Source organism: Protopterus annectens, chromosome 6.part1, assembly GCF_019279795.1.
Source record: "Protopterus annectens isolate FY-2018-M chromosome 6.part1, PAN1.0, whole genome shotgun sequence".
Classification (NCBI taxonomy): Eukaryota; Metazoa; Chordata; order Ceratodontiformes; family Protopteridae; genus Protopterus; species Protopterus annectens.
Window position 1 is genome coordinate 260,815,012 of NC_056738.1, and position 18,030 is coordinate 260,833,041.

The following is an 18,030-nucleotide window of genomic DNA, read 5'->3' on the forward strand; positions in this document are numbered from 1 at the left end:
TTTTGTAGAATATCCACATCATTTGGAGATTCAGTAATGGCTCCCAGTTTGCAGTCATCTGCAAACTTTGTTAGCCAGAGTCCCTTAGTGTTGGCCTATGCTTCAGAGGCCCCTATACCCTATAAACAAAGCATTAATGTCAGCAACTTCTTCCCAAAAATCTCTTCCCATTCAGTGTTATAATTCCCGCAAACTTGCTTTACTGCCTAGTACTCCCAAAACATATGTAACATTTCAATGCAATATCTAATTCAAACTTCATAAAACACATAAGCTAGAAATACTAAGCACCATCCATGGTTACCTTATATTCCAAGCTATATTATTTGAGAGTTTTCTTTCATATTAGAAAAGAGATTAAGCTAATCACTCATTCATACATTCCCTGTGATTCAGAATGGACTACCCTCAGTGATAATCCCTAACATGGACATTTTACTGCATGTAGTAGCCCTTTCTAATTCATAGACAGCCCTACCCCAGGCCCAGTGATTCTATGCAGTCTGTAAAATTATGGCGGTAGGCTGTCTCTATCTCTTACTGCAATTTTGATAAAGCATTCAGGGGGAGCAGCATATGATCATTAGCCATGTGCTCCCCACACCCACAAATGTCTATAAATAAGGGATTCACTCAGCTGAGTGATCATATATCTAATTTTACTGAATCATTCAGCTGCATAAATTAACTTGACCACCAAAGTAAACGGACAGTGCATTTGAGTCATGAGGGTCATAACCCATGTAATGTTCTATGCTGACTTACAAAGAAGATCATAACGCATGAGAAATAAGTCACGATACATCATTATGTATACTTTGCAATCATCTTTTATTCTCATTAATATATAAGACATAATAACATACTCCCTGCACTAAAAGATACTAGTCAGTCAACCCAAGAGTATACTTTTTGAACTATCTGTGTTAGGAATATAGGTTCATATGCATTTATCATCCTATAATATTGTGTGTGTTAACTTCTAGTTCACAAACAGCAGTACTACCTACACTAATTCTTCAGGTTAGAAGTAGGTTCTGGATCTAGTAATGCAGACTGGCATATTCTCCATAGGATGCTATATGTGATTTCTTTCACAGCTGCATATATTCTAACCTCACTCCCAAGAAAAGGGAGAAAGCTTCCCTAAGCGCAAACTGTTTTATAATCTGGAGTTTATATTATTTATTGGGTGTATTCTAAAACAATTCATGATTGTGGGTAATGTGTTGTCTGAGGCTTCTGAAGCAAAGTGTTTGTTATTTGAAAGAAGGCTTACCTTCATGGGTGGTATACTTCCTTAATCCCAGTTCCATAAGAAACTGATGTATGATATAAGTGTAAACCTGAAGAGCACACCTGTCAAGACAGGTATCCTCTGTACCCTTCCACCACATGGGATGCGCACCAACCACTAAGGTAAAGTGAATTCATAACATTCAGAAGTCAGTCAAGCACAGCTGAGTCAGAAAACCTGCCCCGTTGTCTTGAAATATATGTTAACAGGTACCTCTGAACATCATTTAGGCTGGTAATGTGGGGGTTAGATGTCACTGCCATAGATTTATGGGATGATTCTTGTATGGAATATGCTGAGTATGAGTATGTATTAATAATACTGTGCGTGTGTGTGTGTGTGTGTGTGTGTGTGTGTGTGTGTGTGTGTGTGTGTGTGTGTGTGTGTGTGTGTGTGTATGTGTATGTGTGTCTGTGTGTAGACTAAGATAATGAGATAGCTATAGATTTATATAAATATATAGATATCGATAGATAAATAAGAGTGTAGTGTGAGGAGGGAAAATCCATAAAAATACCTCCACTTCAGCTCAGGTATGTATTTTTATAGGTTGTCATGATAAATAAGTATAGCCATAATTACAGGGGGGCCTAGCCCCTTGAACCACTTTTGATTCAGAATTTACTTACTCCCAAGATGATGCCATTTGGTGCAGAAGATTTCATACAGTGCTGACAGTGATCACACACACTGTCACTGTGTAAGTCTGAAACTGCGGCACATCAAATATTTATAAGGTCATTATGTTTAACATATTCCTATGCCTCCGACACCCAAAATATGTGCATACATAACAAGGGAGATTGAAAATCTTCATCTGTCATCTCCTGCCACTCATAGTAGATCTTGTCTAAATAATAAGATTCATCTACATGTTTTGTTTCCAAACTGCATAACAATGCAGCAGTACAATGTCACAGTTTGAAGCAGAGGCTGCATTTTGGACATTGGAAAGAAAAAAGATCTCATATGGTGCAATATTTATTCAGATGAGAAAGCCAAACTAATTAATACAAAGAAAAGCAGCTCAAAAGATATTTCAAGAGCAATACAGGCAAAGGCACCCAGATATGGAACATTTCATAATACAAAACAATAAGAAAACAAAGGGGGAATGTAATAAAGAGGATAAGTGATGTAAAATTTAAACAAATAGAATATGAAGCCATGGATTATCTATGAAGCAAAGGGTTTAGTGTAGAAAACTCAGTGCAGGTAATGATGCAGCATGATAAAACAATGTGTCACCAGATTAAGGAGCAGCAAGGGGAGTGGGAGGGGTCTAAAGACATGTGGACGTGGGCAAGAAAGAGGGATCTAGTGTGGAAGACACATACACATGGGGAAGAAAGGGAGATCTGGTGTGGAAGACATGTGAACATGGGGAAGAAAGAGAGATCTGATGTGGTGTAATACTAATGCAAAGGAGAATGCCAAACTAATCAGTATAAAAAGAGCAGCACCAAATATATTTGAAGAGAAATGCAAGTAAAGGTAGCCCAACTTGGAAACTCTTACAATACAGCAAATAAGAAACCAAAGGAGGAAGTAGAAAAGATGATTAGTAAGGGAGGAATGAAATAGAAACTGAAGTTATGGATTATCTGTGAAGTGAAGGATTTAGTGTAAAAAATCCAACACTGGTAATGTCACAGTATGATGAAACAATAAGTCCCCAGATTAAGGAGCAACAAGAGACATCAAAAGACTTGCCACATGATGATGCTCTGGACCCTTCTGTAGGAGACAGTTATTAAAGTTTAATTGGAGTTGCACAGCAAGAGAAGGAGCAGGAAATAGTGACAACTGTGACACAGGCAATGTTGCAGAATGATGGACTAATAAGTTTCATTTGAAAGAGCAGCAGATGAAGCAGGGAGCATCTGAAGAGGATATGCCACAGATAGATGATCTGGAACTTTCTGTAGAATACCCACAGGAAATAGAGAGCAAAGAAGGTACTCTCAGTCTAGAAGAAAATCGTCTATTAAATCTTGATTTAATAGAGGTGGATAGACATATTAAGATCAATAAAAGGAATAGTCAATACAACCCAAAATGTTAGAAGTCTGGTAAAACAGATTAACACAATAGTTAGGACTATTAAGAGAAATTCTTGTGATATAACAGAAATAAATAGGATATATTACTGTGAAGCTACATTAATAACAGATAAAGTGTTAGAGAAACAAAGAGTGATAAGGAAAAGGAAGGGAAGAAATAAAATGCCAGTATGGAAGCAATGAGCAGACAAAACTATAATGCAATTAAGACAAGAAGTGTCACTATTAAAAGACTATAGATGAATGGACAGATCATCAAAAATACTTAGAAAGACCGACATGGTTAAAGCAACACACAATATGAAAACAGCCCAGAATCTATCCTATTGAAAATAATAATTAAAAAAATACCAGCACAGGTAGAAAAACTTAGAAGTTATGCAGATAAATATAAAGGAAAAGTACAAAATAAGCAATTTACTGATGACCTAAACAAATTTTTTATAGAAATGGGAAAGAAAGCAAAAGGAATACACACGACTAAAAATGAAGAAATAGCCCCATTTGGAGAAATATTAATGAAGACCATGTGGAACATAACAAAGGTGCTGAATGGATAGAAAAATTAAAAGAAGCAGTAAGGAGTTTTAATGCAGTGGATATGAAATTAAATGAAGTAGCGGGCACTGCGGTGGTGGTGCTGCGGTAGCGTTGTCGCCTCACAGTAAGACGTCCTGTTCGATTATCAGCTAGAGCGTCTTCTGTGTGGAGACATGCGTGAATGGGCGTACCTTTGTTGAAGGTTGTGCGTCAGAGCTGGCAACTCGGCATGTAAAAATCTACTGCCAATCATTAGCAGACCGCAGTTCCGCTGTGGCGACCCCTAACTGAGAAAAGCCAAAAGACACAACAACAACAAAAACAGCAGCCATAGAAATTGAAACAAAAATGAAGAAAGCTCCTAATTGGAAAACTACATGCCCAGATGCAGTAGCTAACATTTGTCTAAAATTATTAACATATTTACACAAAGATTTAGCCACGAGTAAGAATTACCTGCATGCACATCCCAGACAAACACCAACCTGGATAACAACATGAAAAATAAATCTCCTCTTAAGAATGAGCCTGCAAGACATCCTAAAAACAATAGGCCAATAAACTTCCTTTCAGTGATAATACAAGCATTATACTGGAATTGATGCCAATACAATTTATAGTCATTTAGAAGAAAAAAATAAATTATGGCAATAGAACAAAAGGGTAACAAAAGAAAGTCATATAAAACAAAGTATCATTTGTTGCTAAATAAAACCATAACAGAAAATTGCAAAAAGGGGTAGAATCTAAGTATGGTACAGCTTTAGTGACCTGAATTGTCCATAAATAGACTTAAAAGAAAAAGTCATGGACATTCAGAATTGCCATTTAGCTGAAACACCTGATGTCCTTAAAGGGTAATTTGCATATATCCCATGTCACCTCTAACGCAAGAGGTTTAAGGAATCACACAGTGGAAAGTCTAGCTTTGCTAAATTTTTCTTTTATATATCCCGTGTTGCCTCTAATTTAAGAGGTTTAAGGAATCACGTAGTCGAAAGTCTAGCTTTTCTAAATGTTTCTTTTTGCTTTTTAACCAATTGGTTTTTCCCTGTGTGACCTTTTTAGTTATTGTTTCAGTTTGTCAATTGGGATATTTTGCAGTCATCCTAAGGTTTATGGATATCAGCTGGGTACGACAACCCTGTGTTTCCAAATGTTAGCCAAATATTCTACTTATGCTGTAGTGATGATGCCATAAGAAGGCAGAAACTTGCATGTCCACAGCTAGTGGGGCTTGGCCTCATTGGCCTGAATTTGTCTACAAATAGACTTAAAAGAAAAAGACATGGACTTTCAGAATTGCAATTTAGCTGAAACACCTGATGTCCTTAAAGGGTAATTTGCATATATCCCATGTCACCTCTAAGGCAAGAGGTTTAAGGATTCACACAGTGGAAAGTGAAGCTTTGCTAGATTTTTCTTTTTGTTTTTTAACCAATGAGTACGGCATGGATAGAACACAAAAAAGCATTTGACAGTATCCCACTATAGATAAAGGAATGTTTACAGATGTATAACATGCATTAATAAATTACATTACAGCAACCATGAAACAGTGTCCGACCACTTTGCAGTTAAGCCATGACAAAGGGCAAATTATTATCCCAGTGATAAAATTTAACATATTCGGAAATTATTACATCCTTGTTTAATGACTTCTCATCAATTTTTTGTGGATGACTTAAAACTGTACAGTTCATCAGATGAGGAGTTAGAAGCACAACTCCAAGTGGATAAAACTTTCTCAGATGATACAAGAATGTCATTCGATCTTAATAAATGTGAAAAAGCAACATTTAAAGCAGGAAAACTGTAACAACAAGAAAATATCAATCTGTGACAGGAATATAAATATTTGGGAATTGATGAAGGACTGGCAATAAAACATGCTAAAACCTTTCAGAAGAATAAAACTAATACTGAAAACTGCCTTGACATCTAGGAATAAAGTCTAAGCTATAAAGCAAGTTGCTCTCCCTTTTCTAACAGTTTTACAGTTTTAGAATAACTGCCTGGTCCCAAAAGGTAGAGGATTAGTTGGACAGGAAAACAAGAAAAATGCTTCATGCTTATTAAATGATATATAAAAATCAATGTGTACCAAGATTATATATTCCTCTTTCTGAAGGAGGTATGGGCCTCCTCCAAACTGATTACATGTATAGATCCACAGCCGTGGGACTACTGGCCTCACGAGATCCAAACACAGTGAAAGTTTTAAAACAGGAGAAGAAGTCTAAGATTCCTTCTCTGCTTAGTTTATTTAGCAGAAGCATTTCACTGTCACGCAGGAATGGAAATCAAACCAGAAGTAGACAAAAATCAGACAACAAATGAATGTGCAAAAAACAGAAGAAAGAATATAAGTAGAATGATGAGATGAGAAGGAAAGAAATGTGGAAAAGCCATAGATATCCTCAGAAGTATAGATATCTCCTGTAACAACCTCATGTTTATCAGGATTTGATGTAGGAATGGTTATGGAGAGATAAATTGAAACCAAAAGATGAAAGGCTAATAATGATAGCCCATGATAGTGGACTACATTTATGTTGGTTTACAAAGTCCATTAAACATGTGGAAGAAAGAGAAAAATGCACGTTCTGTAAAAAAAGAACTGGAACAATTTCACATCTTGCTGTTGGGTGTCTTTCACTAATGGCAGAGGGCCTATATACTGAAAGGGACAATAATGTGTCAAGACTGTTGCATTAGGGATTGAGTAAACATTATAGTACTGTAGTAGTTGAGAAGCGCTGGAAATCACAAAACATTGCAGAGACTGATAAAGTTTATATTACATGTGATCACCCATTACCAGTAGTTCAAAATATAGATGAGAGGAAAACAAATATAGTAGTTCAAGGAAAAAAAAACCCAAAGTAGCATTGATCATTGAAAGTGCTATACTCTGTGATTATATTGTCTTATGTACAGAGAGAGACAAAGTCCTAAAATAGCAGGATCTGCAGGCACAAATGAGAGCAGTGGGAAAGAAAAATATCCAGATAGTTCAATAGTAGTAGGAACAACAGTTCTAATAAAAAAAGAATTTACAGACATATTTAGGTATGCTACTAATATATGAATTACAGAAGGAGGCAATTCTAGGTACATTGCAGGTGCTGCAAAGAGAACTTTTGGATAACATCAATGATTAAAACAAAACTAACTTTAATCATGCTCTGGCTTATGAATGGGGTCCATTCCCATCATGATATTGAAAACCCCAAAGACTTGGAGAAATTAAACAGGTAGATCTTGCATGAATAATAAGATTCATCTGCATGGGATGTTTATGAATTGCATTCTGATGCAGCAGTGCAATGTCATGGTTTGAAGCCGTGCCTGTATTTTTTCCCCGTGGTAGCTCTAGCACACCTTTGTTTTTGACACGGGTGATCATATCAGCTATTCTTATTTACACTGCTGTCCTCCTCATTCTGCTGAATGACATTGAAGACGCTGCGATGTTGTCAGCACACTGATGCAGCATTTCCATCTCAGCAGGCAGGGCCTGATTCACCGCTGCGTCTTATGGAATTTGTAGGAGTATCAGTACAAGTAACGGCCGTTAATTCAAATTATGTATTAAATCAGGAAATGGTTACAGGAATGAGCTCGTTTTCGGTAAAGGCCTGATCAGAAAATGTACATGCCACACAATAAGGCAAATATTCGTGAATAAACATTAGGTCGAATTCTACATAGACTGGTAAGGGTATGACTTTGTGTGAAAAAATTAATATACGTGTTTAACTTAGCAGTATCAATTCAGCTCCTACAAGAGCAGAAGCAAAATGCTCTGTTTTTATAGAAAGAAACAGGCAAGGGAAAAGAGGAATAAGGAGGGGGAAGGGTGAAAGCCAAGAAATGACGAGAAAAAATTTGGGGGATATCTTTCTTCAATCTGTCTGTCTGTTTCAGAAAACAGTGGTGTCTGGTGTGTAATTAATGAAATACCTTGTCCTTGTACAGTAATTTTGCGGGATAAGTTTTGAACTGAGTACTTCAGGAATATAAGGCATTTCCTTTATTATGCAAACAATGTTACTAACTCGTCTGTATATTTTTTTGTCATTTTTTAACAGTCATTTTTGAGATTATCTATTTTTTTATGAACTGAGTGTCCTGTGGGTATATTACTCCTCTAGTTAGGATGTGCTCTATGATTTCATCTATTTGTTTGTTTGTTTTTGTATTGTAGGATTATTTAGTTCCATAGTAATGTTTTAGATTCTTTAGTTTTAGTCATCTTAAATATGTAGGACTGGGTATGATTAGCTAATTATGTCAGTTTACAACTGACTAGATATGGTCAGCATTTTACTTTATTTATATTTTTATTTGTTCATTTTCTTTTCATTTTAATACATTTCATTTGTAGAGGCTGATACATAAGCATGAGTTGTTTAGGAATTGTGTGTATGTGTACTTGTGTATGCTGTATATGAAGTTACTTTTTTCTTTAAGTTGAAGAGAATTAAGGCTATAGCCCTTGTTTCATTTTATATAAGGATCACCTTCAGACGCTGGAGATGAAATTGCTCAGACTCAGAGGCATGAGGAAAACACAAATAGGGCACAACATTGAGCACTGTTTACCACAGGAAGTGATTGTCAGTGCAGTTTCTATGTATACCACAGCAATGATTCACTTCCTTGTGAGATTTATCCCTTCTTTGAGTTGGAGCAACCGTGGAATTGGTATATATAAGTTTGGGGGTGTACAAGCAAGCCTCCAGCATTGGGGGTTACAGGGGAATTCCCTTGGGCAAAAAAAAAAAAAAGTCTATTTTTACCATTTTGAATTTCAGGCATTCTTTCTTCCATTTGGCATGTTGAATTTCAGGAAGGCAGTGCTTCATAGTAGAACCTTTATTTAATTATAGTAATATCTTCTTTAAAAATGATTTGTGTTTGGAGTAGGTTTCAGGTGAACTGCAGTGTTTTCAGTATGTCAGCATTATATCTGCTTGTGATATTGTGTCAAAGATTCTAATGAGGGTCTACTATAGGTGATTGAGGCCCAAGTGCTTGAAAACCACTGTCATAAAGCCAGGGATATGAGCACTTTGTAGCTCATGTGGGCTTCAGCTGACTCTTAATGTGCTGTTTACACCTCAACAGTTAGATTACTGGGGATAGTTCTAATCAGCTATGGGGAGGGAACTGGGGTCAGATTTTAGCTTTAGGGAATGGGAAGTGAGTTTTTAGGTTTAGGGAGTGGGAAGGGAGTTTTAGGTTTAGGGAGCAATATGGGGCTTTAGGGTTAGGGAGGCTGAGTGGAGTATTAAGTTAAGGGAGTAAGCAATTGGGTTGGAAACAAGGTAGGAGCTTTAGGGTTAGAGTTAGGGCTATACAGTTTTATAGGGTCAGATGTTAGGAGAGCTATGCAGAAAGAAAAGACCAAGCCAGTGGGAGTTCAAGCACTTTCTTTTTTGACCAAGTGGCAGCCAATAAGTGTATACTAGCATGAGAGCACCTGTAATAGTCTCCTGCAATGAAAGTTTGCTGATTGTAAAGGAATGGAAATAAACTTTACACTTTACACTTTACGCTTTATGCTTTTTATCATGCCCCTTTATCTGGATCCATGCTTAGGATTAATATAGATTATGTGGGGGCATTGTGTGTGATATAGGAAATATTTTCTTAGGTTTAAAGACTAAGTTTTGTGAGGATGGTGAAAGAATGGGTCATAGATCAAATTCCGTAATCCTAAAGGTGACAATATTTATTGTACTACATAGTCCTGCATGTGTTCTACCTATCTGGGTTTGAATAAGGCTGTAGGTAGACTGCATAGTTTTTTATAGATAAATGACTGTCTATTTGTATACTTGCAATCTGGTTCTGAAATAATTTCTAATATATATTTTGTAGTACTATTTCAGGGTTTACTTTGAATAAAACCATCTTGTTTAATCAACACATGATTATTCCACCCAAGATATCTAAAACCTTGGGAGGTTGCTACTCAAACCTTTAACAGTCTAAAGGCCACAAAGCATAAAACACAGAAGGAATTTGCAGGGAGGTAATTGTCCTCTGCACCCCAAATGGTCCTCATACCCTGAGATAGCTATATGTGTGTGTATATATGTGTGTGTGTGTGTGTGTGTGTGTGTGTGTGTGTGTGTGTGTGTGTGTGTGTGTGTGTGTGTGTGTGTGTGTGTGTGTGCGTGTGTGCGTGTGTGCGCGTGTGTGTGTGTGTGTGTGTGTGTGTGTGTGTGTGTGTGTGTGTGTGTGTGCCTGGGTGTGTTAGCATAACTTATCATCGAGGAGGTTATTCATCAATATTTGTGACAGTGATATAATATTCATTCCTAATCATACTTGTTCATGGTACAATATCCATTCCTAATCATACTTGTTCATGGTACAATATCCATTCCTAATCATACCTGTTCATGGTACAATATCCATTCCTAATCATACTTGTTCATGGTACAATATCCATTCCTAATCATACCTGTTCATGGTACAATATCCATTCCTAATCATACTTGTTCATGGTATAATATCCATTCCTAATCATACTTGTTCAAAGTCAACTAGTTAATAATATCATCCATAGGATCATAGGGTCATAGGAGGTTAAAAGCTAATGGCCGTAGATCCTTTTCAGTCTAGCCATGCATGCTCCAAATTTCCCAGTTATCAATGCCCACAGGCAAGAATGGTTTTGGTATATACCTGTGGCTTAGGACATCTGCAAACTGTCCCTGTCCATAAGGGCCATATGCAACAAATCAGGGTGAATTTGCAATTTCCCATCCATTAGTCCAAATTGCGTTTAAATAGGCTTAGGGAAGAGCTCTGTTTCACATGAATTGGAGGGGGGGGGTCTGTTCTTCCAGAGATGACGTAATCTCTGAGACATATATCTATCCCTCTAATATGTTTTGTTTATGTCACAGACGAAACTTAGATCCTTAGATCAGGTAATTCTAGTGCTGCCTATTTTGCAAATGTGTAGAGATCCATCAGGGCTGGATCTCAGAATGCCTTGTAGGTTAGTCATAGATCATCCCTCAGTAGTCTGTAGGAGACAGGGATTTAAGGCACCCACATAGGAGATACTGTATTATTTACACCCTGTATTCTTTTACATCTGCCGTGTGCTACAAGAGAGGCTGACTGACATACACAGGTGTCACTGTATTCAAACGCTGTTGCACAATTTAGGGTAGAGCAATCAAACATAATACATCAGGAAGCATAGGCAATACACTCTAGACCTTGCAGTCACAACATGATAAGTCAGTACTTGAAATTGAAGGTTATGTCTGTTACCTAGAGAACTTTACTGATAAAAAGTACTGAGTGTATAAGAAGATATCTAGAAAACATAATGGGCCAGCTATAACAGTTCTCAAAGTAGGGTCATCAACATGTACCAGACATTGCAGAAATTAATGGTTATGTCTATAACCTAGACGACTTTACTGATTAAAGAGTACTGGATGTATAAGCAGAAGTTGTCTAGGAAATGTAAAGGGCCAGCTATAACAGTTCCCAGAGTGTGGTCATCAACATGTACCAGATATTACAGAAGTAGACAGCTATGAGGCAGGTAGTAAATTAAAACTTAAATCCTTTAATTCTAGGGACCTACCTTGCATTATTGTAGATGATGTTCTGGCATCCACTTCAACATCCACAGCTGTGTCCCTCCCAAGTAGGAAATGTTTAGTTCAGCATGTGCATAAATTAAGGAGAAAACATGCTACAGGCAGGCGAAAGTGTGTGGTTAGTCTTGAAATCTTGTGAGTGAATGAATGCAATCCTAATAATGGTGAATTCATTTGTAAAATAATGAATGATGCTACATGTGGTGTATATACAGCTGCACTGTCAATAATTGAGAATTTGAGAAATTTGTAAAGGGCCACCATTTAGTTAGTGTAGGCTGCTTTATAGTCTGAATGGATCTCTAACATAAAATTATGTCATGAGAACTGTCCTGCTAATGTTTGTTTTAATGTCTCTTAGAGCATATAACCTTATGTGGATATGCGTTCTGGAATTATTGCCTGGGGAATAACAATCCACCATTTTACAGTTTGTTCTGTGGGATTACAAACTGGCTGCTATTAGAAGCATCACTAGAAACATCTCCAATGTTCAAAGTAAGGGATGTTTCATCCATCTGTCCCAGAATTTTGGTGGAACATTTAAAGGTTAGGATTGTCCCCACAGTTTAGTAGCAAAAAAAAGTTTCAGCTTTCTGTAAAGAAACTATTGGCACTTTGCTTTTTAGAGCTGGAAGATATGGATAAAATGTGCACTGATCTTATGCCACACTTTTCAAGCAAAGCATCACTGTTACTCAAGTACTTTGAAGAATTTTACTTATACGATAAAGCATGCAAGTTTTCTACATCTGGTAACCCGTGCCCAAACTTTCTGCCACTCTTTCCAATAGAATTCTGGAATGTATGCCAAAGTGAAATCCTGCTGAGGCATGGCACACGTGCATTAGGTGTTTGCTAGGAAAAACTTGGGTAGATGTTGCAGCAGTAATGGATGTTCTTGTCTGAGAACAAAATCGGGTGAAAACTGAAGGAAAGACTACTAACAAATATATTCCTTTCCCCCGAACACAGGAGGATAGCTGCTCATTAGGAAAGATTAAAAATGGTAATGTCTAATAAAGATACGTATTCTATCACTGGCTACCTTATACCTATTACTCACAACATTACACTGTGCTTACTGGCTTACCCTGCTAGATTTTTTGAACAGGTACCGTCTGGGATGTATTTTACCACATCTCACAGGCACCTTTATTTTAGTTTGCAATTGCTTTGATAGGAATTGTTTCAAAGTTGTATTATCACTATTCGCATAACACTTTATTTCTGTTCTGGTATATTTTCTTAATCTATGCTTACCCATTCCTATTTGCTGTTAATCTGTACACTGTGCCATTCATGTTTGTGGCTAAAGCACACTTTCACTGAGTAAATACTCTAGTTTTATATTCCCTTGCTTAACACAACAGTATAAATAAGCAAATGCTGTGATGCATGTTTGCATTGCCAATTTTCATACATTTTTAACGATTTTAAATTTGATGTGCTGGCATGTGGTTATGTACTGCAGTTTCTGGTTAACATTCAAGGAGCTAAGGATCGATGAATAACCTTGACAATAAGTTATGCTCAGATATATATATATATATATATATATATATATATATATATATATAAAACCTTCAACATATTCAACTCAAACATCGCTTAACTTGAACATTCAAAAATAAGAATATTATAAGATTGAAAAAGGAAATCACTTTCCTTTTGTGATCCATTAACTTAAAATAATAATAATAATACCACACCACCAACTGTGTGTGATTAGTGATGCAGTTAGGGAAAGTGTTTTCTTAAGGTAATATGCAGGGCTGGGGTTAAGGACAGACACAGGGGTACAGTTAGGATTAACTCACATGAGCAAATTGGTCTAGGGGGCCTTTCTGAGTGTCAGTAAGCTGACTGCTGACAGTAGTTCTTGTCAGTTGTTTTTTATTGATGTGTTTTAGTGGTGTTGTTGGGGCTATGTTAGGAGCTGTTAATTTTACAGGTTAGTTTATTTATTCACTTAGTACAGATAGTCAGAACCAAGTATGCTTTGCTGGCAGCATTGTTTTCCAAATGGCTAACTGTAGTCAATGTTTTATTTTATATTTAATTATTTTATTTTAACATTTTTCTGTTTTAGAAACACTATCATTTTTATGGGTGGATTGTTTCTGTAAAAGTATTTTGCGTGTGTAGCAAGTAAATATATTTTATTTTATTTATTTTATTTTTATTTTTTAACACATTAAAGTTGATGGAAAATGCAATTCATGTATTCTCTTTGCAATTTTTATTTTATCCATGTATACATTTCGGATTGTCAAGAGTTGCTTTGGATGGGCTAGGATGTTTTGGATATCCATCTGTATTTTATGTCTGTATCTTGTGATTATTTATTTAAAAGTAGAGAGAGCTTGAACAAAGCATAGGCTTTTTTCTAGATCTAAATTTCAAATGTCATCTTAATTATTCTAACTGAAATGTTTAGTCACAGCAAGTGAAATCTAGGTTATAGAGTTTAAGTATTAATATAAGGGATTCTGTTATTGTTGGAACTGCAACATAAGAAAAAGTAACTCCAGCAAATTGTATTAAACAAAATATTTAAATAAATTAATATGCATCACATAAAAAGCATAATGAACAAAAATCACTATTGAGCAATTTCAGTGATTATTATTAAAGGGAATGCAAATCTAAATGAAATAGCTTACCTCTGTGTATTCTACTGAGCCAATAAGACCAAATTCCTCTGCACCCCAGCTTCCAAAAATGATGGTTCTCCTTGGGCGCCATTTACCTTAAATAAGTAAAAATTTAAGTGTATAACAATGTAGATCTAGTACCATCTGAATATGACAACACTACCCATTAAGGAATATGACTTTCAGCTTTAGAATCTTGACAGTCTTGATCCAAAAACAATAACCAATCATACAGTGCTGAAATTTCTTCTAGCAGCAAATGCAAATAAGATTTGGGAGAGGGCAGTAAAAGTCAAAGAATCAGAAAGATTTGGATGAGAGTGAACATAACTTTGCAGCTGCCCTGTCCTTCCTTGGAGATGTGTTTGGAGTAGCTGCTTGTGAATGCAGAATAGTGAACCCAGTCTACAACTCTCCCGTACAAAGAGACATAAGAGGCAGTCATATGGTGAGTATCACTAAATGTATACCTTCTTCCTTATAGGGACAAAGTATAGTAAAGGAGCATGGAATAGCACTAATCACTTTTTCAGTGAGTTACATAATACCAAAATGTTACCACACACCTTTTTGCTATACCATAAATTATGTCCATACACACTCTGATTAACTCCCAGGTGTCCACACACATAGATAATACATTATACCAACTGGTTCCACCGTTCCATTTTTGCACACTCTCCAAGTTATCCACTGAAAATTGAAAAATTATTGCTAATGATCAGGTCATGTGAACACCGGTAATAAATGGCAAAAGTGGTATTTAATAAATAGGAATGCATCATTGAGGATTTACTAAACAAATTCATGGTGAAGGGTCCTGTTCCCATCAAATGTTATATTTCATATCTCGCCGAGCATGCAGATTGCAGGATTTGAAGCTAGGTTACAGTGATTGTCAAAATGATACTTTTGCACTTCTAAAGTTAAGATGACTTTTAATAAATACAAATAACAGCACCTTAAAAAACTCAGGAGTACACGATGGCATGTATAACTGCTGCAGTGAGTTAAAAGTTAAACTCTATGATAAACAGAAACCATAACTAAATGCAGTCTTGGGACAGAATGAGACATACATATTGTCATGAGAAAGTCATGCCATGGCAGACATTATTATACATACAGAACCCATAAACTTTAAAACAATGCTGTTCTTAAACAGCAGAGTGTTGCCCCAAGTTATGTTGTTTCCTTAAAACAGTCTTACCATCATCTTCTGCCTTCAGACTGTTGTTCCTGGTGATGTCATTAAAACATTGGCTGGTGTACTTTTTGAAGGGAAATGAATGGCCAAGCTGGAAGGATAGATGGCTAGGAGAAGGCAGCCTGCATACCATGGTTGCAATGGCCATAAAAAAGTTTGCTGTTCTCTTGCTCTTTGTGAAATGCCATAGTATGCTAGAAACCCATTACACCATATCAGGCTAGTAACAGGAGTGGCTCCAAAGAGTCAGTAGTAATAGCAAAATTTCTAAACCAGATACAATGCATATTGCACAGTTGAGAATTGTATATGTTATATTGTGGATCCTGAGTGCTACACCAAACATGGATGCATGGTTGTGTTAAATGATCTTTGTTGTACTCAGTGTCACTAGAGTGTGTTCAATGGAGGCCCAAGTAAGTCTGAAAGTGTTTTGTTCAATTATTTGGCACCATTTTATGTAAGACCAGGCCAAATGCAGAAAGATAACACTGAACATGTGTATCTGATTACTGTATTAAAATAATAATGTATTTTGCCAGATTTGCGGTTGTTTAAAGCTAAGAGAGTTTGTGTATGTGTATACATGCATGCAAGTGTGCACATGCATGTGTGTGTGTGCATACACACAGGCACAAGCACATTTGTGCATATGTAAGTATTTTTTGGTATGCTGGGGGAGGCCACGCTATATTTTTTACAATGCAATATATGCATTTTTGCATGAGGAGATGAAAACTACTTTTCCAATGGCTTTTTTTCTGGAGGCTGAAGAATTTTTTCTGTTGTTTAACTGAGTATGACTATGGTAAAGTCTGATCAGCTATGGTGTAGTATGAAAGGAGATGAAGGGATGTACAGTCCAGCGTGGGAACTGACAAGGTGCAGTGGTCACAAAACTCAGTAGCGTTGAACTTCCTAGGATTCCTATGAAAACTTAGTCATTCCAAAGAGGTTTATAGAAATGGCTTTCACTAGCACTTGAAGCACAGGAGCTGAAGTTGTGCCTTAAAATGTAAGCTTGCATCTGTGTAGTAATTAGTGCAATGACCTAAAGCTCTGAGCTATTAAGAAGCTGTTTCCTTTGCCCAAAGTACAAGTTTTAATTCCTACCACCTTCTTTTGCCCACCTTGTGACTCTGTGCAAGTCATTTAGCCAGACAGTGCTCATTGGTTACACCTGAAAAGGGACAATTTGTTCAGTGGGCTTATTTCTGGTGAACAAATAGGTAAAAAAATAATTATCACAAGCAGAAAAAGAATTTTCTAGGCAGACTAGTTGCAAGTTTCAACCAAGAAATTAAATTGATTGGCTCTGCTGCTGATTATAGCAATTTCATCACTGCACACTGCTATCCTACACTTGGATGAACTTAGTGGCAGTAAGCAGCTTTTTGACGTTTTTTTTTTTTTTTTTTTTCATTACAATTGTTCAGAACAATGTTTACCTCTATTGTTTGGGACTAGGGTGAACCTCATTTGAGTTTTTACTATTTGTCTGCATGAAATTTGTATATTTAAGCAAGGGAGACTGGGGGCAAAAGCTAATACATGTGAATCTAAAGGGAGATTGCCTGCTTAAAAATACTTTTTTGCTTTTTTATTGTAACTTTGTGTTACATTTAATGATTTACAAAAATAGATGAAAACAGATGCCAAGTACAGTGATTCAGTATAACACAGGTAAAGTTTTACATACGTAACTCTTAATAATGATGTACCCTGGGATTCATTAATGCTTACATGATCTTCTTCCTAATTTTAGTTTTTCTAGTGATTTTTTGCAGCTTTGGATACTGAGGGGGATGTATAAAGGTTACCACAAAATGTAGACTACATGTACACTTAGTATAATATTTCTGAATAACTAGAAAGTGCAAAAATGTGGTAGAGATGTTTTTGAATACAGATTATGGACACTTAGTATACAATTAGTGCAGGTGTTATTGAATCTGGCCAATACTGTTTCTCTTATACAGTCATATGATTGAAGATCATATGTTCTTAGTCAAAGACCATACAGGAATACAGACTTCTTCAGGCAGAATGTAAATTTATGTTCAGCAGAGTAGTGGTCACCTCAGAGTTTAGAGTTCTGACTTCCACTGGAACCTTGCTCTAAAGTCTAGGAATATTTTTGTAACAAATTCTGTCTCTGTCTTTTTCTCTCTTAGCAGTGTGGTTTGATTTAATCTTAACTTTTGTAAAATTATACATAAGAGCCAGTATATAAATGAATTCCAAACAAAGCTCTTAGTTTTGTATTATTCTTAATATTTAATGCGTAACACATTTATCTCACATGCTTATATATTTTATACTACAAAGCTAGATAGCCACTAAACAAGCCTGCTAGTCTTTTATTTAACTAGTGTTGTTTTCTTAGTAAATTTCCTTTGAATTGATTCCAGAAGATTTACTTCAGTTTGAGTGCATGAAGAAAGGCTAGAATTAAACTCAAAAAAGATTGCATTAAGGTTTTATACAACTTACAAAGAAAAATAGTTATCATGGAGTTGAAAGATGTGAATGGCAATCCTAGTAATTTGTTAACCTTGCACTTACTCTGTAAAGAATTTTATCTAAACCTTAAGTTGTGCTGGATGGTGAGGCTCAAATCCATTAT

General features: G+C 36.2%; 1 protein-coding gene across 1 annotated transcript in view; it reads right to left on the bottom strand.

Moving 5' to 3' along the window:
• NAALADL1 (N-acetylated alpha-linked acidic dipeptidase like 1) overlaps positions 1-18,030 on the bottom strand; it is a 712,563-nt gene that overhangs the window by 459,797 nt on the left and 234,736 nt on the right. The window contains exon 10 of the mRNA XM_044075363.1: positions 14,207-14,292. Coding sequence (XP_043931298.1) covers positions 14,207-14,292 — 86 coding nt within the window. The remainder of the gene's footprint in view (positions 1-14,206; positions 14,293-18,030) is intronic.